General features: G+C 43.8%; 1 protein-coding gene across 1 annotated transcript in view; it reads right to left on the bottom strand.

The window, feature by feature from the left end:
- Positions 1-26,906, bottom strand: part of LOC112214895 (ankyrin-2-like) — a 192,760-nt gene that overhangs the window by 118,879 nt on the left and 46,975 nt on the right. Inside the window, 1 exon segment of the mRNA XM_042298414.1 lies at positions 145-246. Within this exon segment, the coding sequence (XP_042154348.1) occupies positions 145-246 (102 nt within the window).

Below are 26,906 nucleotides of genomic sequence, written 5' to 3'. Positions count from 1 at the left end.
CAAAGAAGAGCACTATCAAAACAAACAAATGACTTGTCCTGTAACCACTCAGGTATTGATGAATGGGGACATGTGAACAGGCAGACTTCACCTGTGTTTCCTTGTGTGTGTGTGTGTTTGTTTGTTTGTCCACTAGTCTCTTACCTGATTGCAGGTGCTGATGTTCACTCCACCCTTCAGGTACTCCAGAACCTTGTCGATGTTCCCCGCCCTCGCCGCTCGCAGGAAGCTGGTGTTGCTGTCCGACTGGAGAAGAACACAGAGAAAGAAATAGTTTAGAACAACATTGGAATAACATTAGAACAACATGATGGCAATGTCAGGACAACGTCAGACCACAGCCCAATGCCTCGTAGCTTTGAAATAAGTAACTTCCCATGACTTCTAGGACAGATAGAAATGGCAATGGTGATAGCACATTAGCAGTTGTTTGGGTAATGTGTGCCAGGCCACCCAGACATTCAATATATCCCAAACTGCACACGGTAACAGTCCCTGAGGCTCAAAGACAAACACACCTCAGTCCCTCCTGAGCCCAATGGCAGTGTCACATCACTCATTATCTGCAGCCATCAACACCTTCACTGAATCACTGTTTCCCATCGGAGCGTGACATTATTTAATCAGGCACAGGGGAATAGTGTATAATGTAACACAGGGGAATAGTGCATAATGTAACACAGGGAATAGTGTATAATGTAACACAGGGGAATAGTGTATAATGTAACACAGGGAATAGTGTATAATGTAACACAGGGAATAGTGCACAATGTAACACAGGGAATAGTGTATAATGTAACACAGGGAATAGTGTATAATGTAACACAGGGGAATAGTGTATAATGTAACACAGGGAATAGTGTATAATGTAACACAGTATAATGGGAATAGTGTATAATGTAACACAGGGAATAGTGCATAATGTAACACAGGGAATAGTGTATAATGTAACACAGGGGAATAGTGTATAATGTAACACAGGGGAATAGTGTATAATGTAACACAGGGGAATAGTGCATAATGTAACACAGGGAATAGTGCATAATGTAACACAGGGGAATAGTGTATAATGTAACACAGGGAATAGTGTATAATGTAACACAGGGAATAGTGTATAATGTAACACAGGGAATAGTGTATAATGTAACACAGGGAATAGTGTATAATGTAACACAGGGGAATAGTGTATAATGTAACACAGGGAATAGTGCATAATGTAACACAGGGGATAGTGTATAATGTAACACAGGGAATAGTGTATAATGTAACACAGGGGAATAGTGTATAATGTAACACAGGGAATAGTGTATAATGTAACACAGGGGAATAGTGCATAATGTAACACAGGGAATAGTGTATAATGTAACACAGGGGAATAGTGTATAATGTAACACAGGGGAATAGTGTATAATGTAACATAGGGGAATGTAACACAGGGAATAGTGCATAATGTAACACAGGGGAATAGTGCATAATGTAACACAGGGGAATAGTGTATAATGTAACACATGGGAATGTAACACAGGGGAATAGTGGATAATGTAACACAGGGAATAGTGCATAATGTAACACAGGGAATAGTGTATAATGTAACACAGGGGAATGTAACACAGGGAATAGTGCATAATGTAACACAGGGAATAGTGCATAATGTAACACAGGGGAATGTAACACAGGGGAATAGTGCATAATGTAACGAATGGGAATCGTGTCTAATGTAACACAGGGGAATAGTGCATAATGTAACGCAGGGGAATAGTGTATAATGTAACAACACAGGGAATAGTGTATAATGTAACGCAGGGAATAGTGTATAATGTAACAACACAGGGAATAGTGTATAATGTAACGCAGGGGAATAGTGTACAATGTAACACAGGGGAATAGTGTATAATGTAACACAGGGAATAGTGTATAATGTAACGCAGGGGAATAATGTATAATGTAACACAGGGAATAGTGCATAATATAACACGGGAATAGTGTATAATGTATCACAGGGAATGTAGCACAGGGGAATAGTGCATAATGTAACACAGGGAATGTAACACAGGGAATAGTGCATAATGTAACACAGGGAATGTAACACAGGGGAATAGTGTATAATGTAACACAGGGAATAGTGTATAATGTAACACAGGGAATAGTGTATAATGTAACACAGGGGAATAGTGTATAATGTAACACAGGGGAATAGTGTATAATGTAACACAGTGGAATAGTGCATAATGTAACACAGAGGTATAATGTATAATATTATGCAGGGGAATAGTGTATAATGTAACACAGGGGAATAGTGTATAATGTAACACAGGGGAATAGTGTATAATGTAACACAGGGGAATAGTGTATAATGTAACGGAGGGGAATAGTGTATAATGTAACACAGGGGAATAGTGTATAATGTAACGAAGGGAATAGTGTATAATGTAACACAGGGGAATAGTGTATAATGTAACACAGGGGAATAGTGTATAATGTAACACAGGGGAATAGTGTATAATGTAACACAGGGGAATAGTGTATAATGTAACACAGGGGAATAATGTATCATTTAACAAAGGGGAATACAACCGGGACATGTCCTCCACTTTTCCTAACTGAAGCAGACTAAGTTGGAGATGGACCAAGACTGTAGAGCAGAGCGGGAGTGAGTCAGCATTTTCCTCTCTCCACCTTCCGTCCCCCAGCACTACCTGGCTCACACTACAGAAAACAGTACTGCAGAATCACTGCTTCCACTCGGAGGCAGAAAGGCAGAAAGTAGTCTCAAATGTAGTCCTGCTCCATGACAACCAGCCTGTGCTGCTAACTGGGAACCTTATTGAATTAGCATCATGGATAGCTAGGCTAGCTATGTCCCAGAGAAGCTCAGTGAGGGTGACAGGGTTAGAGATCATTCCAGCACACAGCAGAGCTCAGCCCAAACCCAGACTGAGGATATGTCCCCTACTCTGTCCCATTCTGTCATTCACTTACACTGCAGTGCAGGGATGATATGTCTATACACTGGACACACTACAGATAAGGAGAGAGATTCTTCCTGGGGCTATATGAAAGCTAGTTTTGTTCTGCTGTAGCCTGCAGCAGCAGCAACCTGTGTCTGGATGCTACAGAAAACTGCACTGAATCAATCAGACCTGACACAACAATCCCCATTCAGACCTGACACAACAATCCCCATTCAGACCTGACACAACAATCCACATTCAGACCTGACACAGCAATCCACATTCAGACCTGACACAGAAATCCACATTTAGACCTGATAAAACAATCCACATTCAGACCTGACACAGAAATCCACATTTAGACCTGATAAAACAATCCACATTCAGACCTGACACAGAAATCCACATTCAGACCTGATAAAACAATCCACATTCAGACCTGACACAGAAATCCACATTCAGACCTGACACAACAATCCACATTCAGACCTGACACAACAATCCACATTCAGACCTGACACAGAAATCCACATTCAGACCTGACACAACAATCCACATTCAGACCTGACTCAGCAATCCACATTCAGACCTGACACAACAATCCACATTCAGACCTGACACAACAATCCACATTCAGACCTGACACAACAATCCACATTCAGACCTGACACAAACAGTAGCTGTAGGTAAACCCAGAAACCGTGAGGCTGTAGCTATAATCAGGAGCTCCCAGAGCAGCAGGATGGCAAGTTGAGCTCTGTCAGATGTGTGAATATATTTGTGATACTGCTCAACCTGGAGGCTGATACCTTACCCCAGATGAGGGGTCTCCTGGGCTTTCTAGTGGAGACACCTCAGATGATTTCTCCAGGGAGAGATATCTTTATCTATGACAGAAGGAAAGGTCCAGAGGAACAGTGTGTGGATTGTCCAGCCAGCCCACAGGGCGAGGATCATTTTGTTACACCAACCAAATTCCCTTTAATATCAACCCGATGCACCTTGCATGTCACAGAGCAGCATCACAGCTCACCAAAGAGAACCACTTCAACATGTAAAAAGTGAATAAATGGCTGACATTTAGTTTTAATGAATCACATTACAGATTTGGCTGAATAATGTATCTTGCTCTCTCTCTCTCTTCACAAACCACCAAAAGATATCAGAGAAGGTATATGTGTGGTGAGGGGCAGAAAGCCAGATCATATCCCATCGGATTCTTAGCTGCCGAGTCACATTATTCAAGGCATCTTTTAATCATCCCGGTGCAGTCTGTGTGTTGCCATAGCGACTTTTGGTCAGCACAGCCCTCAAACGGTTAAAAAAAAAACTCAAAGCACTTAACATTCAGAAGAAAATAAATGCCAGATTGTTCCAAAAAACTTCATACAGAAGTAGTTTTGTGCTAAGCCCCTAGAGACTAAGTCAAACAGATGGTACAGATACGTATATACTGTAGTTTCTGTGTCCTTGAACCAGGCAAATGCTTTGAAAGAGAGTGTTTTATGGCTTTGTGTGTGATTGAACACTCCTATGAGGCGTCGTGATATGTAGGACTGGTAGAGAAAGAGAGAGAGAGAGCGGGAGAGAGAAGGAGAGAGTGTAATGTTTACTGTTCGTGTTTGATTGTTTATTGCACTTTTGTTTATTATCTATTTCACTTGCTTTAGCAATGTAAACATATAGTATGTTTCCCAAGCCAATAAACCCCTTTGAATTGAGAGAAAGTAAGAACAGAGAGAGAAAGTAAGAACAGAGAGAGAGAGAAAGTAAGAACAGAGAGAGAGAGAAAGTAAGAACAGAGAGAGAGAGAAAGTAAGAACAGAGAGAGAGAGAAAGTAAGAACAGAAAGAGAGAAAGTAAGAACAGAGAGAGAGAGAAAGTAAGAACAGAGAGAGAGAGAAAGTAAGAACAGAGAGAGAGAGAGAAAGTAAGAACAGAGAGAGAGAGAGAAAGTAAGAACAGAGAGAGAGAGAGAAAGTAAGAACAGAGAGAGAGAGAGAAAGTAAGAACAGAGAGAGAGAGAGAAAGTAAGAACAGAGAGAGAGAGAGAAAGTAAGAACAGAGAGAGAGAGAAAGTAAGAACAGAGAGAGAGAGAGAAAGTAAGAACAGAGAGAGAGAGAGAGAAAGTAAGAACAGAGAGAGAGAGAGAGAAAGTAAGAACAGAGAGAGAGAAAGTAAGAACAGAGAGAGAGAAAGTAAGAACAGAGAGAGAGAGAGAAAGTAAGAACAGAGAGAGAGAGAGAGAAAGTAAGAACAGAGAGAGAGAGAGAGAAAGTAAGAACAGAGAGAGAGAAAGTAAGAACAGAGAGAGAGAGAGAGAAAGTAAGAACAGAGAGAGAGAGAGAGAAAGTAAGAACAGAGAGAGAGAAAGTAAGAACAGAGAGAGAGAAAGTAAGAACAGAGAGAGAGAGAGAAAGTAAGAACAGAGAGAGAGAGAGAGAAAGTAAGAACAGAGAGAGAGAGAGAGAAAGTAAGAACAGAGAGAGAGAAAGTAAGAACAGAGAGAGAGAAAGAGAAAGTAAGAACAGAGAGAGAGAAAGAGAAAGTAAGAACAGAGAGAGAGAAAGTAAGAACAGAGAGAGAGAGAGAGAAAGTAAGAACAGAGAGAGAGAGAAAGTAAGAACAGAGAGAGAGAAAGAAAGTAAGAACAGAGAGAGAGAGAGAAAGTAAGAACAGAGAGAGAGAGAGAAAGTAAGAACAGAGAGAGAGAGAGAAAGTAAGAACAGAGAGAGAGAGAGAAAGTAAGAACAGAGAGAGAGAGAGAAAGTAAGAACAGAGAGAGAGAGAGAAAGTAAGAACAGAGAGAGAGAGAGAAAGTAAGAACAGAGAGAGAGAGAGAAAGTAAGAACAGAGAGAGAGAGAGAAAGTAAGAACAGAGAGAGAGAGAGAAAGTAAGAACAGAGAGAGAGAGAGAAAGTAAGAACAGAGAGAGAGAGAGAAAGTAAGAACAGAGAGAGAGAGAGAAAGTAAGAACAGAGAGAGAGAGAGAGAAAGTAAGAACAGAGAGAGAGAGAGAGAAAGTAAGAACAGAGAGAGAGAAAGTAAGAACAGAGAGAGAGAAAGTAAGAACAGAGAGAGAGAGAGAAAGTAAGAACAGAGAGAGAGAGAGAGAAAGTAAGAACAGAGAGAGAGAGAGAGAAAGTAAGAACAGAGAGAGAGAAAGAGAAAGTAAGAACAGAGAGAGAGAGAGAGAAAGTAAGAACAGAGAGAGAGAAAGTAAGAACAGAGAGAGAGAGAGAGAAAGTAAGAACAGAGAGAGAGAGAGAGAAAGTAAGAACAGAGAGAGAGAAAGTAAGAACAGAGAGAGAGAGAGAAAGTAAGAACAGAGAGAGAGAGAGAGAAAGTAAGAACAGAGAGAGAGAGAGAGAAAGTAAGAACAGAGAGAGAGAAAGTAAGAACAGAGAGAGAGAAAGTAAGAACAGAGAGAGAGAAAGTAAGAACAGAGAGAGAGAAAGTAAGAACAGAGAGAGAGAGAGAGAAAGTAAGAACAGAGAGAGAGAAAGTAAGAACAGAGAGAGAGAAAGTAAGAACAGAGAGAGAGAGAGAGAGAAAGTAAGAACAGAGAGAGAGAGAGAAAGTAAGAACAGAGAGAGAGAGAGAAAGTAAGAACAGAGAGAGAGAGAGAGAAAGTAAGAACAGAGAGAGAGAAAGTAAGAACAGAGAGAGAGAAAGTAAGAACAGAGAGAGAGAGAGAGAAAGTAAGAACAGAGAGAGAGAGAGAAAGTAAGAACAGAGAGAGAGAGAGAGAAAGTAAGAACAGAGAGAGAGAGAGAGAAAGTAAGAACAGAGAGAGAGAGAGAGAAAGTAAGAACAGAGAGAGAGAAAGTAAGAACAGAGAGAGAGAGAGAGAAAGTAAGAACAGAGAGAGAGAAAGTAAGAACAGAGAGAGAGAGAGAAAGTAAGAACAGAGAGAGAGAGAGAAAGTAAGAACAGAGAGAGAGAGAGAAAGTAAGAACAGAGAGAGAGAGAGAAAGTAAGAACAGAGAGAGAGAGAGAAAGTAAGAACAGAGAGAGAGAGAAAGTAAGAACAGAGAGAGAGAGAGAGAAAGTAAGAACAGAGAGAGAGAGAGAAAGTAAGAACAGAGAGAGAGAAAGTAAGAACAGAGAGAGAGAGAGAGAAAGTAAGAACAGAGAGAGAGAGAAAGTAAGAACAGAAAGAGAGAAAGTAAGAACAGAGAGAGAGAGAAAGTAAGAACAGAGAGAGAGAGAAAGTAAGAACAGAAAGAGAGAAAGTAAGAACAGAGAGAGAGAGAAAGTAAGAACAGAGAGAGAGAGAAAGTAAGAACAGAAAGAGAGAAAGTAAGAACAGAGAGAGAGAGAAAGTAAGAACAGAGAGAGAGAAAGTAAGAACAGAGAGAGAGAGAAGAAAGTAAGAACAGAGAGAGAGAGAGAAAGTAAGAACAGAGAGAGAGAGAGAAAGAACAGAGAGAGAGAGAGAGAAAGTAAGAACAGAGAGAGAGAGAGAAAGTAAGAACAGAGAGAGAGAGAGAGAAAGTAAGAACAGAGAGAGAGAGAGAAAGAACAGAGAGAGAGAGAGAAAGTAAGAACAGAGAGAGAGAGAGAAAGAACAGAGAGAGAGAGAGAGAAAGTAAGAACAGAGAGAGAGAGAGAAAGTAAGAACAGAAAGAGAGAGAGAAAGTAAGAACAGAGAGAGAGAGAAAGTAAGAACAGAGAGAGAGAGAAAGTAAGAACAGAGAGAGAGAGAAAGTAAGAACAGAAAGAGAGAAAGTAAGAACAGAGAGAGAGAGAAAGTAAGAACAGAGAGAGAGAGAAAGTAAGAACAGAAAGAGAGAAAGTAAGAACAGAGAGAGAGAGAAAGTAAGAACAGAGAGAGAGAGAAAGTAAGAACAGAAAGAGAGAAAGTAAGAACAGAGAGAGAGAGAAAGTAAGAACAGAGAGAGAGAAAGTAAGAACAGAGAGAGAGAGAGAAAGTAAGAACAGAGAGAGAGAGAGAAAGAACAGAGAGAGAGAGAAAGTAAGAACAGAGAGAGAGAGAAAGAACAGAGAGAGAGAGAGAGAAAGTAAGAACAGAGAGAGAGAGAGAAAGTAAGAACAGAAAGAGAGAGAGAAAGTAAGAACAGAGAGAGAGAGAGAAAGTAAGAACAGAGAGAGAGAGAGAGAAAGTAAGAACAGAGAGAGAGAGAAAGTAAGAACAGAGAGAGAAAGTAAGAACAGAGAGAGAGAGAGAGAGAAAGTAAGAACAGAGAGAGAGAAAGTAAGAACAGAGAGAGAGAAAGTAAGAACAGAGAGAGAGAGAGAAAGTAAGAACAGAGAGAGAGAGAGAAAGTAAGAACAGAAAGAGAGAAAGTAAGAACAGAGAGAGAGAGAGAAAGTAAGAACAGAGAGAGAGAGAAAGTAAGAACAGAAAGAGAGAAAGTAAGAACAGAGAGAGAGAGAAAGTAAGAACAGAGAGAGAGAAAGTAAGAACAGAGAGAGAGAGAAAGTAAGAACAGAGAGAGAGAGAGAAAGTAAGAACAGAGAGAGAGAGAGAAAGAACAGAGAGAGAGAGAGAGAAAGTAAGAACAGAGAGAGAGAGAGAAAGTAAGAACAGAGAGAGAGAGAGAGAAAGTAAGAACAGAGAGAGAGAGAGAAAGAACAGAGAGAGAGAGAGAAAGTAAGAACAGAGAGAGAGAGAGAGAAAGTAAGAACAGAGAGAGAGAGAGAAAGTAAGAACAGAAAGAGAGAGAGAAAGTAAGAACAGAGAGAGAGAGAGAAAGTAAGAACAGAGAGAGAGAGAGAGAAAGTAAGAACAGAGAGAGAGAGAAAGTAAGAACAGAGAGAGAGAGAGAAAGAACAGAGAGAGAGAGAGAAAGTAAGAACAGAGAGAGAGAGAGAGTAAGAACAGAGAGAGAGAGAGAGAGAAAGTAAGAACAGAGAGAGAGAGAAAGTAAGAACAGAGAGAGAGAGAGAAAGTAAGAACAGAGAGAGAGAGAGAAAGTAAGAACAGAGAGAGAGAGAAAGTAAGAACAGAGAGAGAGAGAGAAAGTAAGAACAGAGAGAGAGAGAGAAAGTAAGAACAGAGAGAGAGAGAAAGTAAGAACAGAGAGAGAGAGAAAGTAAGAACAGAAAGAGAGAAAGTAAGAACAGAGAGAGAGAGAAAGTAAGAACAGAAAGAGAGAAAGTAAGAACAGAGAGAGAGAGAAAGTAAGAACAGAGAGAGAGAGAAAGTAAGAACAGAGAGAGAGAGAAAGTAAGAACAGAAAGAGAGAAAGTAAGAACAGAGAGAGAAAGGTGGTAATGTACTCAATTTTACCTTTAAGAACAGTTAAGAACAAATTCTTATTTTCAATGACGGCCTAGGAACACTGTGTTAACTGCCTGTTCAGGGGCAGAACGACAGATTTGTACCTTGTCAGCTCGGGGATTTGAACTTGCAACTTTCCGGTTACTGGTCCAACTCTCTAACCACTAGGCTACCCTGCCACCGCAATAGTTAATTGTATTGTATTGTGTTCATTCATAAGCCATTCTAAACAGAAACAAAATGAACTATTCACACTGTGAGTGAGTTACCCTTGATGACAAGGGAATGAATGAGAACTAATAGAAGATCCCATTTCAACTCATACGAGCTAGCCTGGTTGCCAGGTCTGTTTCTGCTTTCTCCTTCATCACCCAATCTGCCAACCACAGGTTACAAAACAAGAGCTATAACCTAAATTAGACCTTAACACGACCCAAAAATTCTCTAATGTCGTCTAGCCAGTACGCTTTAGTCTAGACGTCTATAATATCCCTGGGTGCATTAACCTAACCTGTGATGCGTAACATCACTTTACCGACCATGTCATTTCAGCTCCAAAAGCTTTCCTAAACTGAGATCGCATTAAACATTCATTTACACAGAGTACTTCTGTATATTCATCAGTGTAGTAGTGTGTAGATGATTTATAAATAATGAAAATATTAAATCCCATGACGACCTGTTGTAAATATCCTTGCTCCTCCCCATTACTAGGGAGACAAGCGGCCCTGCCTCTGTCGGTAACCGTGACAACAGGGTATTTCATTCGGTAGACATGCAGATAAGTGTGTGTGCATGTTATGTGTGTGTTCAGTGTCAGTGTGTGTGTGTGTGTGTGTGTGTGTGTGTGTGTGTGTGTGTGTGTGTGTGTAGAGTTAGTATAAGTGTGTGTGCATGTTATGTGTGTTCGAGTGTCAGTGTGCGTGAGTGTGTTGAGCAAAAATATAATACAAGGGTCAACTCAGTCCCTGTAGCCATTCTATTAGCTATTTAGCAGTCTGATGGCTTGTGGATAGAAGCTGTTCAGGAGCCTGGTGTCAGACTTGATACACTGGCACCGCTTGCCGTGTGGCAGCAGAACAGTCTATGGCTTGGGTGGCTGGAGTTGAATGATTTTTTTTCGTGACTCATGATAGAGGTCCTGGATGGCAGAGCTTTGCCCCAGTGATGTACTGGGTTGTCCACCACCATCTGTATCTCCATGCAATCGAGGATAGCTGTTGCCATGTCAAGCATTGATCGAGCCAGTCAAGATGCTCTCATTGGTCCAGCTGTAGAACTTTTGAGGATTTGAGGACAATGCCAAACCTTCTCAACTTCCTGAGGGGGATAATGCGCTGTCCTTAGTGATGTAGACACCAAGGAACTTGAAGCTCTCGATCCGCTCCACTGCAGCCCATCATTGTGGATGGGGTGTGCTCGCCCACCGTTTCCTGGGTCTTACTGATGCTGAGGGACAGGTTGTTGTCCTGCAACACACTGCCAGGTCCCTGACCTTCTCCCTATAGGCTGTCTCATCGTCACCGGTGATCAGGCCTACCACCTTGTGTCATAATCAAACTTGATGATGGTGTTGGCGTCATGCATGGCCATGCAGTCGTGGGGGAACAGGGGAGTACAAAGGGGACTTGGGAGGGCCATGTATGCTTGCTTGTGGGTAGAGTAACAGTCTAGGACTTTATAGCCCCCAATGGCGAAGGAGATGTGTTGATGGAAGTTGGGCATCATGTGTCTTAACGACGCGGAATTAAAATCGCTAGCTACAAGAAATGCGGCCTCCGGATGTAAATGTTCCTGCTTGTTTATAGCCTCATACAGTTTGTTAAGTTCTAGCGGAGGAGTGGAATGTATACAACAGCTGAAAACTCCTTCAGGAGGTAGAAGGATCAGCATTTGACCATCAGGTATTCCACGAAGGGTGAACAATGGGTCAAGACTACTTTACTTTACTCTACTGTCCTGTCTGATCGGTGAATGGAGATTCCATCGAGCTGGATAGCCATGAGGGCTATCTTGTCCGAAAGCCATGCTTCAGAAAAGCAGAGAATATTGCAGTTACGAGAATCTCGTTGGTAGCAAATCCGCGATCAGAAGTCATCCATCTTATTATCAAGTTACTGTACTTTGGAAAATATAATGGAGTGAAGAGGTGTCGTTGGTTTTCCATGAATCTGATCAGGAATCCCCCTTTCCTGTCTCTGCGACCACAGTGTTTCCTCTGAATCACAGAAAGAGCCCAGGGCAGATGAGAGAGACAGAGAGAGGGAACTGGCATGTGGGGTCGGATGGAACGCCAGCGAAGTCTTTCTCTGTAGCCTTCAGACATGTCAAGGACGCACGCACACAGACATGTCAGGACGCACGCACACAGACATGTCAGGACGCACGCACACAGACATGTCAGGGACGCACGCACACAGACATGTCAGGACGCACGCACACAGACATGTCAGGGACGCACGCACACAGACATGTCAGGACGACGCACACAGCCATGTCAGGGACGCACGCACACAGACATGTCAGGGGACGCACGCACACAGACATGTCAGGGACGCACGCACACAGACATGTCAGGGACGCACGCACACAGACATGTCAGGGACGCACGCACACAGACATGTCAGGGACGCACGCACACAGACATGTCAGGACGCACGCACACAGCCGGACGGATGGATGGAAAGACAGACAGACAGACATTGTAAAATTGAAATGATGAAAAATAAGGAACAATTAGTCAATCACTCTGTGATTATATCCGCTATTAACACATTAACATCAGTCTTCCAATAGGCCTGAGATAGGACCAACGGTCTCTAAGGCTAAGCTCAGAGGAACATGACCTGAACCTAAGTGTACAGTATGTCTTGGCAAGGAGTCTGTCAATAACAGTGTCTACTTTTACTTGCTCAAAACTATTTTTTCACATGATCACTTCTCCAGAAACCAGACAGAAAGGAAACACTCATTTTAAACACATGAGTTCTGCTAGACTCATAAAGGTCATCTTTCAGACATAAAGATTTCTGTCAGATATGAAATATATAACTGTTTCACTTTCTTCCTTCTCACTATAGCTACCTCTCTCATCGCACTCTCCCCTGCCACACACTATCTCCCCAGTTCCCAGCTGTTGGCTATTTTAGTTACCAGCTAGCTACCTCTCTCATCATGCGTTCTCCCTCCCACACTCTCTCTCTCTCCAGTCTCCAACTCTTGGCTCCTTGGGCACTTCATGGCTTGGTGTCCATGTTGGTTGTCCCACCGCCTCCCTCTCCCACACACACTGCCTTGCCCCCTCCCCTCCCGCCCTGTGCCACTGCTCCCTGTATTGACGGGGATAATTGTCCCTGAATGGATGTGCAGATTCCCATGGATGTCAGTCGAGGCCCTTGGCCTGTTCCCTGCATCCCTCCCCTGCCTCTCCTCCCACCCTCTCTCACCCCCATGCAATAGAGATTAGGAAAGGGGGAGAGAGGAAGAGAAAGGAGGGAAACAGAGAGAGGGTAGGAGAAAGGGAGAGGTGGTAAGGTTTGCCATGAAACGGGCTCATCTGTGTCACCCAGCAAATCTCTCAGAGATGTCACCAAGAATAAATAAAATAAAATAAAGTGCATATCACATGGATACATCAATAAGGGTCTAGTCACTCTACATCTAGTCACTCTATATCTAGTCAGGATATTTAGTCACTCTACATCTAGTCACTCTATATCTCGTCACTCACATCTCGTCACTCTATATCTAGTCACTCTATATCTAGTCAGTCACTCTATATCTAGTCATATTTAGTCACTCTATATCTAGTCACTCTATCTATCTAGTCACTCTATATCTAGTCACTCTATATCTTGTCACTCTATATCTAGTCAGGATATTTAGTCACTCTGTATCTAGTCACTCTGTATCTAGTCACTCTGTATCTAGTCACTCTATATCTCGTCACTCTATATCTAGTCAGGATATTTAGTCACTCTACATCTAGTCACTCTACATCTAGTCACTCTACATCTAGTCACTCTACATCTCGTCACTCTATATCTCGTCAGGATATTTAGTCACTATATATCTAGTCACTCTACATCTCGTCACTCTACATCTCGTCACTCTACATCTCGTCACTCTACATCTCGTCACTCTACATCTAGTCACTCTCCATCTAGTCACTCTACATCTAGTCACTCTACATCTAGTCAGGATATTTAGTCACTCTGTATCTAGTCACTCTGTATCTAGTCACTCTGTATCTAGTCACTCTGTATCTAGTCACTCTGTATCTCGTCAGGATATTTAGTCACTCTGCATCTAGTCACTCTACATCTAGTCACTCTGCATCTAGTCACTCTGCATCTAGTCACTCTGCATCTAGTCACTCTGCATCTAGTCACTCTGAATCTAGTCACTCTGAATCTAGTCACTCTGTATATAGTCACTCTGTATATAGTCACTCTGTATATAGTCACTGTATATAGTCACTGTATATAGTCAGGATATTTAGTCACTCTGTATCTAGTCACTCTACATCTAGTTACTCTACATCTAGTCACTCTACATCTAGTCACTCTACATCTAGTCACTCTACATCTAGTCACTCTACATCTAGTCACTCTGCATCTAGTCACTCTGCATCTAGTCACTCTGTCACTCTGAATCTAGTCACTCTGAATCTAGTCACTCTGTATATAGTCACTCTGTATATAGTCACTGTATATAGTCACTCTGTATATAGTCAGGATATTTAGTCACTCTACATCTAGTCACTCTGTATCTAGTCACTCTACATCTAGTCACTCTACATCTAGTCACTCTGTATCTAGTCACTCTGTATCTAGTCACTCTGTATCTAGTCACTCTATATCTCGTCACTCTAGTCATCTAGTCACTCTACATCTAGTCACTCTGTATATAGTCACTCTATATCTAGTCAGGATATTTAGTCACTCTACATCTAGTCACTCTGTATCTAGTCACTCTACATCTAGTCACTCTACATCTAGTCACTCTACATCTAGTCACTCTGTATCTAGTCACTCTACATCTAGTCACTCTACATCTAGTCACTCTCTGTATCTAGTCACTCTCACATCTAGTCACTCTACATCTAGTCACTCTACATCTAGTCACTCTGTATCTCGTCAGGATATTTAGTCACTCTACATCTAGTCACTCTACATCTAGTCACAGGATATTTAGTATCTAGTCACTCTACATCTAGTCACTCTACATCTAGTCACTCTACATCTAGTCACTCTGTATCTCGTCAGGATATTTAGTCACTCTACATCTAGTCACTCTACATCTAGTCACTCTGCATCTAGTCACTCTGCATCTAGTCACTCTGCATCTAGTCACTCTGCATCTAGTCACTCTGCATCTAGTCACTCTGAATCTAGTCACTCTGAATCTAGTCACTCTGAATCTAGTCACTCTGAATCTAGTCACTCAGGAATCTAGTCACTCTACATATAGTCACTCTGTATCTAGTCACTCTACATCTAGTCACTCTACATCTAGTCACTCTACATCTAGTCACTCTACATCTAGTCACTCTGTATCTAGTCACTCTACATCTAGTCACTCTGTATCTAGTCACTCTATATCTCGTCACTCTACATCTCATCACTCTATATCTAGTCAGGATATTTAGTCACTCTACATCTAGTCACTATACATGTAGTCACTCTACATCTAGTCACTCTACATCTAGTCACTCTACATCTAGTCACTCTACATCTAGTCACTCTACATCTAGTCACTCTACATCTAGTCACTCTACATCTAGTCACTCTGTATCTAGTTACTCTGTATCTAGTCACTCTGTATCTAGTCACTCTACATCTCGTCACTCTATATCTAGTCAGGATATTTAGTCAGTCACATCTAGTGTATTTCTAGTCACTCTGTATCTACTCTGTCAGTCACTGTATCTAGTCACTCTAGTCTAATTTAGCCAGCTTCTCACATCCTTTTCAACAGTTTTAATTGCTAGGTTGGTTTGGTATTAAAGCTAATGATAATAAGATATTTGACCCATAAGGTTTACTATATTCCAATCTCATAGTTCTCAATCTCATAGATATTGCTCCTCATGAGTAAACAGCATTTCAATCAATCAGATAGTGATTACAGAAATGGCTTTAAAACGGTAAGTGCTCATTCATGAACTGTTCCCACACAAAAAAAAATAAGTAGATTTTCTGATTCCCACCATCTCTCCAGTCCCTATACAGTGGTACAGCTATATGATATGTCATGCCCCCATCACGCCCACGCACCCTCACCCTGCCAGCTGTAACAGATACCCAGAGTGGGCTCATCCAAGCTGGCAGAGATCTGCCCACATGAAGCCATGTCCGCCTCTTCAAGGAAGCCAGAGCCAGCCACGGCACACCACATTCAATCACCCTGCACCACCAGTCACAGAGTCAGAGAGAAAGAGAGAAAGAGAGAAAGAGAGAGAGACAGAGAGAAAGAGAGAGAGAGAAAGAGAGAGAGAGAGAGAGAGAGAAAGAGAAAAGAGAGAGAAAGAGAGAGAGAGAGAGAGAGAGAGAGAGAGAGAGAGAGAGAGAGAGAGAGAGAGAGAGAGAGAGGGTGGGTGCCATAAAGAAAAGGGTGAAGAGAGAGAGAGGGTGAGTGCCATAAAGAAAAGGGTGAAGGGAGAGAGAGGGTGAAGGGAGAGAGAGGGTGAAGAGAGAGAGAGAGGGTGAAGAGAGAGAGAGAGGGTGAAGAGAGAGAGAGAGGGTGAAGAGAGAGAGAGAGAGGGTGAAGAGAGAGAGAGGGTGAAGAGAGAGAGAGGGTGAAGAGAGAGAGAGAGGGTGAAGAGAGAGAGAGAGAGGGTGAAGAGAGAGAGAGAGAGAGGGTGAAGAGAGAGAGAGAGAGAGGGTGAAGAGAGAGAGAGAGAGGGTGAAGAGAGAGAGAGAGAGAGGGTGAAGAGAGAGAGAGAGAGAGGGTGAAGAGAGAGAGAGAGAGAGAGAGAGGGTGAAGAGAGAGAGAGAGAGAGGGTGAAGAGAGAGAGAGGGTGAAGAGAGAGAGAGAGAGAGGGTGAAGAGAGAGAGAGAGAGAGGGTGAAGAGAGAGAGAGAGGGTGAAGAGAGAGAGAGAGAGGGTGAAGAGAGAGAGAGAGGGTGATGCCAAAGGAAAAATGATAGAGGAAATAAAAGGTGGACATAAAAGGCACATTCATCTGTAGCAGTAAAGGGAAAGATTGTGAATCAATCATCCAGGACCGTTGCACTATAATGAGTCTTGCATTATTTGAATTGACTAAATATCTCCCAAAGGAAAGAGCTGAAATGTCATAGTTTCTACTTCAAACTGAAGCAATAAGAGTAAAGATCTCTGGTCTTCGTATGTCTGTGTGTGTGTGTGTGTGTGTGTGTGAGAAAGAGAGAGAGAGACAGAGACTAGTCAGCTACCCTGTATAACTAAACCTCCTCTCATACGACAACAGCCCTTAAAGCAGCACTCTGGGCCCATTCCAAGACCGAGTGGTAATTGTGTTTGGAGCTCCCTTCAAGTCGACTCCAGTGATTCTAGGGAGAGTTTGGGAACGTTTGGAACCAGTGAGGTTTGGCTCCCAGTCTCACCATCAACCTCACCTCAAATTAACCTCATTACCAGTTCTTCCAAGAGGGAAATGGACATTTGTCTGTGTGTGATGCTATGGTGTACTGGGCTGTGAGGGTTGTTATAGTGATATGGTCTACTGGGCTGTGAGGGTTGTTATAGTGATATGGTGTACTGGGCTGTGAGGGTTGTTATAGTGATATGGTGTACTGGGCTGTGAGGGTTGTTATAGTGATATGGTCTACTGGGCTGTGAGGGTTGTTATAGTGATATGGTGTACTGGGCTGTGAGGATTGTTATAGTGATATGGTGTACTGGGCTGTGAGGGTTGTTATAGTGATATGGTGTACTGGGCTGTGAGGGTTGTTATAGTGATATGGTGTACTGGGCTGTGGGGGTTGTTATAGTGATATGGTGTACTGGGCTGTGAGGGTTGTTATAGTGATATGGTCTACTGGGCTGTGAGGGTTGTTATTGTGAGATGGTCTACTAGGCTGTGAGGTTTGTTATAGTGATATGGTCTACTAGGCTGTGAGGGTTGTTATAGTGATATGGTGTACTGGGCTGTGAGGGTTGTTATAGTGATATGGTGTACTGGGCTGTGGGGGTTGTTATAGTGATATGGTGTACTGGGCTGTGAGGGTTGTTATTGTGAGATGGTGTACTGGGCTGTGAGGGTTGTTATAGTAATATGGTGTACTGGGCTGTGAGGGTTGTTATAGTGATATGGTCTACTGGGCTGTGAGGGTTGTTATAGTGATATGGTCTACTGGGCTGTGAGGGTTGTTATAGTGATATGGTCTACTGGGCTGTGAGGATTGTTATAGTAATATGGTGTACTGGGCTGTGAGGGTTGTTATAGTGATATGGTCTACTGGGCTGTGAGGATTGTTATAGTAATATGGTGTACTGGGCTGTGAGGGTTGTTATAGTGATATGGTCTACTGGGCTGTGAGGGTTGTTATAGTGATATGGTCTACTGGGCTGTGAGGGTTGTTATAGTGATATGGTCTACTGGGCTGTGAGGGTTGTTATAGTGATATGGTGTACTGGGCTGTGAGGGTTGTTATAGTGATATGGTCTACTGGGCTGTGAGGGTTGTTATAGTGATATGGTGTACTGGGCTGTGAGGGTTGTTATAGTGATATGGTCTACTGGGCTGTGAGGGTTGTTATAGTGATATGGTGTACTGGGCTGTGAGGGTTGTTATAGCGATATGGTCTACTGGGCTGTGAGGGTTGTTATAGTGATATGGTGTACTGGGCTGTGAGGGTTGTTATAGCGATATGGTCTACTGGGCTGTGAGGGTTGTTATAGTGATATGTTGTACTGGGCTGTGAGGGTTGTTATAGTGATATGGTCTACTGGGCTGTGAGGGTTGTTGTAGTGATATGGTGTACTGGGCTGTGAGGATTGTTATAGTGATATGGTGTACTGGGCTGTGAGGGTTGTTATAGTGATATGGTGTACTGGGCTGTGAGGGTTGTTATAGTGATATGGTGTACTGGGCTGTGAGGGTTGTTATAGTGATATGGTGTACTGGGCTGTGAGGGTTGTTATAGTGATATGGTGTACTGGGCTGTGAGGGTTGTTATAGTGATATGGTGTACTGGGCTGTGAGGGTTGTTATAGTGATATGGTGTACTGGACTCTTTATTGAGTGAATTTTAACTAGTGTTGATTAAGTAAATAAGAGAACAAAAGCAAAGTTACATCGCAAACAAAACCTGGACTGAGTGGGATGGGGATTTGCACATATGTGTTAGAATCTTAATACCTGTCATGCGATTGGCTGAGGAAATACAAAGGGTTAGCAGAGGAGGAGGAAGAGGAGGAGGAGGAGGAGGAGGAGGAGGAGGGCAAATCCCTTTTATCGCTACCACCTCTTAATGAATTAATTCAGGGAAATTAATCACAATGGGACTTTCCTCACACACATGCACACATTGGTGCACGCGCACACACACACACACACACACACACACACACACACACACACACACACACACACACACACACACAGAAAATGCATAATAAACAAACAAAATATCTGTATGCTCCACAGCCCAGAGTTATTAGCTAGTAGAGAGTTAGTAGACATGTTTCTCACCGACTGCATGTGTCTAAGCATATCTGATCATATTTACCAACAAACACAAGGCCAATGTTACTCCTGCCTGCCTGGGCTCATTACTCCTAGCCAAGCAGTAGGGCTCTGTCCCAAATGACACCCTATTCCCTATTTAGTGCACTACTTTCAACCAAAGCCCTATGGGTCCTGACCAAATGTACTGCACTCAACAGGGACTAGGATGCCATTGGCGACAGAGCCGAACCCTCACTGCCAAGTCCTGCCCACAGCCCTGGAACCAGGACCTAACCAATGCTGTTGTCACAGCAACCCTGCATCCCAGAGCAAATGGGGAAGGTGGGGGGCGGAGGGGCGGCATGATGTCATCCTGTGGCACTGTAGGGGCCAATCAAACCTTGAGAAAATGATGTCACCTTTTGTTACGACGGTCCATTCAGCCCTATAGAGGAGCAGTGAATTGAGAGCTGCAGAGAGGTCACTCTTCCCCCTGAGTTGTGTGTGAGAAAGACAACAAAAGAGGAGAAGGGGAAAAAGGAGGCAGGCAGGCAGGAGCAGGGAGGCGCATTGTGGACATGCTAATGGTGTTGACCGTGGGGCAGGCCCATAAAGATGTCATGAAACACAACTTCCAAAACACCGGTGCCAAGCCCCCTCCTCCCCCTGCCATCCAGCTCCTTCATAACATCCCTCGAAACGCTTTGAACTTGTCAGAAATCTGTCAAGCGCATGTACAAAAGGCTAAGCACAGTGCAATGGATCCGTGCTCGGTTCGCTTTGTTTTATCTCAACAATAAACAAGTCCTCTTGAGAAATAGTTGCTACCCCCAACAGCACCATTCCTCCCTCAACAGCACCACAAAAAGCCCTCCCCATACCACCTAATAACCCCCATCCTCTATATCCCATCCCCTGCTGTGTCCATATGGTTCACTAAGTCAAACATTATTATTATTTATTTATTTCACCTTTATTTAACCAGGTAGGCCAGTTGAGAACAAGTTCTCATTTACAACTGCGACCTGGCCAAGATAAAGCAAAGCAGTTCGACACAAACAACAACACAGAGTTACACATGGAATAAACAAACATACAGTCAATAATACAGTGGAAAAGTCTATATACAGTGTGTGCAAATGAGGTAGGATAAGGGAGGTAAAGGCAATAAATAGGCCATGGTGGCGAAGTAATAGTAATTAATAGTAAATGCAATATAGTAATTAAACACTGGAATGGTAGATGTGCAGAAGATGAATGTGCAAGTAGAGATACTGGGGTGCAAAGGAGCAAGAAAAATAAATACAAACAGTAAGGGGATGAGGTAGTTGGATGGGCTATTTACAGATGGGCTATGTACAAGTGCAGTGATATGTGAGCTGCTCTGACAGCTGGAGCTTAAAGCTAGTGAGGCAGATACGAGTCTCCAGCTTCAGTGATTTTTGCAGTTCGTTCCAGTCATTGGCAGCAGAGAACTGGAAGGAAAGGTGGCCAAAGGAAGAATTGGCTTTGGGGGTGACCAGTGAGATATACCTGCTGGAGCGCGTGCTACAGGTGGGTGCTGCTATGGTGACCAGTGAGCTGAGATAAGGCAGGGCTTTACCTAGCAGACTTGTTGATGACCTGGAGCCAGTGGGTTTGGCGATGAGTATGACGCTTGAGGGTCAGCCAACGAGAGCATACAGGTCACAGTGGTGGGTGGTATATGGGGCTTTGGTGACAGAACGGATGGCACTGTGATAGACTGCATCCAATTTGTTGAGTAGAGTGTTGGAGGCTATTTTGTAAATGGCATCGCCAAAGTCAAGGATCGGGGTCTCTCTCTCTCTCTATTTCATCTGTCTCTCTCTCTCGTCTGTCTCTCTCTCTTGTCTCTCTCCTACTCTCTCTCCTCTGTTTCTCTTTCTCTCTCTTCTCTCTCTCTGCTGTCTCTCTCTCTTCTGCCTCTCTGCTGTCTCTCTCTCTTCTGTCTGTCTCTCGTCTGTCTGTCTCTCATATGCCTGTCTCTCTTATGCCTGTCTACCTCTCTCTTCTGTCTACCTCTCTCTTCTGTCTACCTCTCTCTTCTGTCTACCTCTCTCTTCTGTCTACCTCTCTCTTCTGTCTACCTCTCTCCTGTCTGTCTGTCTGTCTGTCTGTCTGTCTGTCTGTCTGTCTGTCTGTCTGTCTGTCTGTCTGTCTGTCTGTCTTCTCTCTCTCTCTCTCTCTCTCTGTCTCTCTTGTCTATCTCTCTTCTGCCTGTCTCTCTTCTGTCTCTCTCTCTCTTCTGTCTCTTTCCCAATCTCTCTTATGTCTATCTCTCTTCTGCCTGTCTCTCTTCTGTCTCTCTCTCTCTCTCTCTCTCTCTCTCTCTCTTCTGTCTCTTTCCCAATCTCTCTTCTGTCTACCTCTCTCTTCTGTCTGTCTGTCTGTCTGTCTGTCTGTCTGTCTGTCTGTCTGTCTGTCTGTCTGTCTGTCTGTCTGTCTGTCTGTCTGTCTGTCTGTCTGTCTGTCTCTCTCTCTCTCTCTCTCTCTCTGTCTCTCTTGTCTATCTCTCTTCTGCCTGTCTCTCTTCTGTCTCTCTCTCTCTTCTGTCTCTTTCCCAATCTCTCTTATGTCTATCTCTCTTCTGCCTGTCTCTCTTCTGTCTCTCTCTCTCTCTCTCTCTCTCTCTCTCTTCTGTCTCTTTCCCAATCTCTCTTCTGTCTACCTCTCTCTTCTGTCTGTCTGTCTGTCTGTCTGTCTGTCTGTCTGTCTGTCTGTCTGTCTGTCTGTCTGTCTGTCTGTCTGTCTGTCTGTCTGTCTGTCTGTCTGTCTGTCTGTCTGTCTGTCTGTCTTCTCTCTCTGTATCTCTTGTCTATCTCTCTTCTGCCTGTCTCTCTTCTGTCTCTTCTGTCTCTTTCCCAATCTCTCTTCTGTCTGTCTCTCTTATGTCTATCTCTCTTCTGCCTGTCTCTCTTCTGTCTCTCTCTCTCTCTCTCTCTCTCTTCTGTCTCTTTCCCAATCTCTCTTCTGTCTCTCTCTTCAGTCTCTTTCTCTTCTGTCTCTCTCTCTCTTCTCTCTCTTTCTCTCTCTCTCTCTTACTCTTCCCTCTCTTTCTCTGTCGCCCCTCTCTCTCTCTCCAATTCTTCTCATTGTCTCTCTCCTGCCTCACTTTCTCTCCCACTCACATGTAATAACCCCATCATGTGAGTGGGAGGAAATTCTAGGGACATTTCCTGTGCTGACCAAGACAGTGAGAGTACTATTATGACATGTAGCACTTCTCTGTGAACATTGTACACACTCAGAACACTGAACCTGTCATAGGTTTCCTTCTTTAACCTAGAAGTAAACATTTACAATAGATATATATATAGTTTAAACAGTAACTCAACCTCCTACACAATAACAGTCTTGACCATATTATGTTAAGGTCAGAGAAAGGTTGATCTCTATGTGACCTAATGGGGAAATATGACATTACTGTTGGTTTCTTACTCTAACAGACTCTTTCACACAGTGGGTAAAGATTCTTAATGGTATTTCCTGACCTTCAAATGGCAGGTTCTGTCATTTTGAGACAAGATACCTGATTGTATAATCATAGAGTATTTATGCTTTTTAATCCCCAAGGGGACATTTGTTGGGTCACACTTTATTTGGATAGTCTGGGTTTTCCATTTGTAGATTCTCTACATGGTCAGTGGCGATTTTAGCATGTAAATCTTGGTGTGGAAAACTCCCAAAAATGGTTTAAGATGAATGCCAGCAAAGCCACTACACAACACTAAACAATACATGAATTGCACTATAACGGTGACAAGCGGTGCCCACAAACTGTTAGGGCCCAACATTAAACTGTCCCAATGGCAGAGCTGCCTTGTCTGGCAGCGAAACAATTAATTCAGCCTCATTTATTGCCTTTTTAAAAATATAGCTGGTAAGGCTGACTTGATAAACAAATATGGTTTCTACTGACAATTGAGATGTACAAACTATGGCATAAGGGAGCGATGAGTGGATAAGAGGCATTCCATAATTTCAATTATGACAGTAATGAGCGAGCGACGAAGGACGTAGTCAATATAACTGTGTTCAGCACTTTTGAAATGTACAGCGACAGGATGCAGAACATGGGCTGCTCTTACAGTATTTTCCTGTACACTAAGTTAGAACTGTAGGATAAATAAAGGGGGCATATAAGCAGACAATGAAAGCTCTTCCAATATCAGATGATGACATTTCTCAAAAACAGGTTATAGGCTACATGTGCACCACCAAGTCAGAACCTTAGGCGAAATTATAGGTGAAAATAGACCAAATGATTAGGTTGAGGCACATGGGCTACTAACAGCTTACTACACAACATACACTGAGTATGACCTTCTTAGCTACAGCATACTTATCTCCCTTGCACATTTTTGGACTCACCTTGGCTTGTGATGTGCTCACTTAAACATGATGGTGGCACGGCGCTTTTTGTCATCAAACTTTGTCATCAAATTCTGGTATTCTCTGGATTTATGGTGGGAACTCGGAAAAGAACACACAGCCACTCCATTGAATAGCAGGCTACTGGTTTCTTTGCAATGCTTGAAGTTAGCCACTGATACCTTACAAACGACTAGTTGTTGAATTTGCGATTTCCAATTTGTTGTGTAATCTTTACGCCCAATGGCCGATGAGCACCAATAAGTTTTATCTATAATTTCTCTTCATTATTGCTATTCATATGACAAGAATGGAAAAGGATTTCCCAGTAGACTGGATTCATGATGATGACTGCTAGCTAAGACTTGGAAAGTAAGATGTTGACATGATCAGTCCAATTAAAGCTACTGTACATATTGTTTTACCTTTATTTAACTAAGTCAGTTAAAGTCAGTTAAGAACAAATTCTTATTTTCACTGACAGCCTAGGAACAGTGGGTTAACTACCTGTTCAGGGGCAGAACGACAGATTTGTACGTTGACAGCTCAGGGATTTGAACTTGCAACCTTTCGGTTTCTAGTCCATATAGTATGATTTGACATCATTTTATCTGTGGCCAATGACCTAGAGCCTTCTTGGAAGGGCACTTGTAATATAACTCCATGGCCCGACCCAAAGTGCTGAAATTTTGGATGTCTATCCTTACTAAGGACATGAACTTGGCGATGACGTAGTGTCCCCATGAGTGACAGAACACCGAGCCAATCACAGCCAAGCAGCCAAGCTGCTCCCACAACAGCTCAATAGGGTTGAGACTGTGCTGGCCACTCCATTATAGACAGAATACCAGCTGACTGCTTCTTCTCTAAATAGTTCTTGCATAGTTTGGAGCTGTGCTTTGGATCATTGTCCTGTTGTAGGAGGAAATTGGCTCCAATTAAGCGCCGTCCACAGGGTATGGCTTTGCAAAATGGAGTGATAGCCTTCCTTCTTCAAGATCCCTTTTACCCTGTACAAATCTCCCACTTTACCATCAACAAAGCACCCCCAGATCATCACATTGCCTCCACCATGTGCTTGACAGATGGCGTCATCACTCCTCCATCGTCTTTTCATTTCTTCTGGGTCTCACGAATGTTCTTCTTTGTGATCTGAACACCTCAAACTTAGATTAGTCTGTCCATAACACTTCTTTCCAATCTTCCTCTGTCCAGTGCCTGTGTTCTTTTGCCCATCTTAATCTTCTCTATGTATTGGCCAGTCTTAGATATGGCCTTTTCTTTGTAACTCTGCCTAGAAGGCCAGCATCCCAGAGTCATCTCTTCACTGTTGACGTTGAGACTGGTGTTTTGTGGGTACTATTTAATGAAGCTGCCAGTTGAGGCCTTGTGAGGCATCTCTTTTTCTAAACTAGACACTCTAATGTACTTGTCATCTTGCTCAGTTGTGCACCGAGGCCTCCCACTCTGGTTAGGGCCAGTTTGCGGTGTTCTGTGAAGGGAGTAGTACACAGCGCTGTATGAAATCTTCAGTTTCTTGGCAATTTCTCACATGGAATAGCCTTCATTTCTCAGAACAAGACTAGACTGATGAGTTTCAGAAGAAAGGTCCTTGTTTCTGGATATTTTGAGCCTGTATTCAAACCCACAAATGCTGATGCTCCAGATACTCAACTAGTCCAAAGAAGGCCAGTTGTATTGCTTCTTTAATCAGAACAGTTTTCAGCTGTGCTAGCATAATTGCAAAAGGGTTTTCTAATGATCAACTAGCCTTTTCAAATTATAAACTTAGCTAAGACAGGAGTGATGGTTGTTGATAATGGCCTCTACACGTATGTAGATATTCCATTAAAAATCAGGTGATTCCAGCTACAATAGTCATTTACAACATTAACAATGTCCACACTGTATTTCTGATCAATTTGATGTTATTTTAAATGAACAAAAAATGTGCTTTTCTTTCAAAAACAAGGACATTTCTAAGTGACCCCAAACCTTTGAACGGTAGTGTACATGTATTTTTTGTCTAAAAATGTGGGGCTCAAAACAGGTGTGGCTCTGCAGGTCGCGACTGTACATGGTTATACTATCAACAAACTATCTGTTGACAAACAACCGCTTGCTAAGGTTACAGTTGGGATTAAGTTTAGAATAAGGTTTTGGGTAAGCGTTAAGGTTAGGGCTAGGTTTAGGGTTAAGATTAGGGTTAGGATAAGGGTTAAGGTTAGGTTTAGAGCTAGGGTTAGTAGATAGTTAGTTGAAATGATACTGATAGTCTGCAGATGGACTATCCAAATAAAGTGTTATCTATTTGTTTTGATAATATGAATAATCATGATGAGTATGGCTATGCCAGGTAGGAGACCTGCGCAAACTCCCTGTGCTTACCGGGGGGCTGGAGAGACCGGGCAGGCACCGTGTTATGCTGTGGAGCTCTCCAGTGCGGGTGCACAGCCCGGTTCGGTATATTCCAGCTCCGCGTATCGGCCGGGCTAGATTGAGCGTCGAGCCAAATGCCATGAAGCCGGCTCTACGCATCTGGTCCCCAGTGCGTCTCCTTGGGCCGGCTTACATGGCACCAGCCTTGCGCTCGGTGTCTCCGGTTCGCCTGCATAGCCCAGTGCGGGCTATTCCACCTCGCCGCACTGGCAGGGCAACCGAGAGCATTCAACCAGGTAAGGTTGGGCAGGCTCGGTGCTCAAGAGCTCCAGTGCGCCTGCACGGTCCGGTCTATCCAGTACCACCTCCACAACCCAGCCCTCCGGTAGCAGCTCCCCGCACCAGGCTTCCTGTGCGTGTCCTCGGTCCAGTACCACCAGTACCAGCACCACGCATCAGGCCTACAGTGCGCCTCGCCTCTCTAGCGCTGTTAGAGCTTTCCTCATCTCCAGCGCTGCCGGAGTCTCCCGCCTGTTCAGCGCAGCCAGAGCCTTCCTCCGACACAGCGCTGCAGGAGTCTCCCGCCTGTTCAGCGCAGCCAGAGCTGCCAGTCTGCATGAAGCAGCCAGAGCTGTCAGTCTGCATGAAGCAGCCAGTCTACATGAAGCAGCCCGAGCTGCCAGTCTGCATGAAGCAGCCAGTCTACATGGAGCAGCCAGAGCTGTCAGTCTGCATGAAGCAGCCAGAGATGTCAGTCTGCATAGAGCAGCCAGTCTGCATGGAGCTGCCAGTCTGCATGGAGCTGCCAGTCTGCATGGAGCTGCCAGTCTGCATGGAGCTGCCAGTCTGCAAGGAGCTGCCAATCTGCAAGGAGCTGTCAGTCTGCAAGGAGCTGTCAGTCTGCACGGAGCTGTCAGTCTGTAAGGAGCTGCCAGTCTGCAAGGAGCTGCCAGTCAGCACGGAGCCGCCAGAGCGGTCAGTCTGTAAGAAGCCGCCAGAGCTGTCAGCCTATATGGAACAGCTAGAGCCGCCAGTCTGCCCAGCGCCGCCAGTGCCCCCAGTCTGCCCAGCGTCGCCAGTCTGCCCAGCGCCGTCAGTCTGCCCAGCGCCACCAGTCTGCCCAGCGCCGTCAGTCTGCCCAGCGCCGTCAGTCTGCCCAGCGCCGTCAGTCTGCCCAGCGCCGCCAGTCTGCCCAGCGCCGCCAGTCTGCCCAGCGCCGCCAGTCTGCCCAGCGTCGTCAGTCTGCCCAGCGTCGCCAGTCTGCCCAGCGTCGCCAGTCTGC

Source organism: Oncorhynchus tshawytscha, linkage group LG15 (genome assembly GCF_018296145.1).
Source record: "Oncorhynchus tshawytscha isolate Ot180627B linkage group LG15, Otsh_v2.0, whole genome shotgun sequence".
Lineage (NCBI taxonomy): Eukaryota > Metazoa > Chordata > Actinopteri > Salmoniformes > Salmonidae > Oncorhynchus > Oncorhynchus tshawytscha.
Note: the sequence above shows the minus strand (reverse complement) of the source record. Positions and strands in the feature narration are given on the sequence as shown.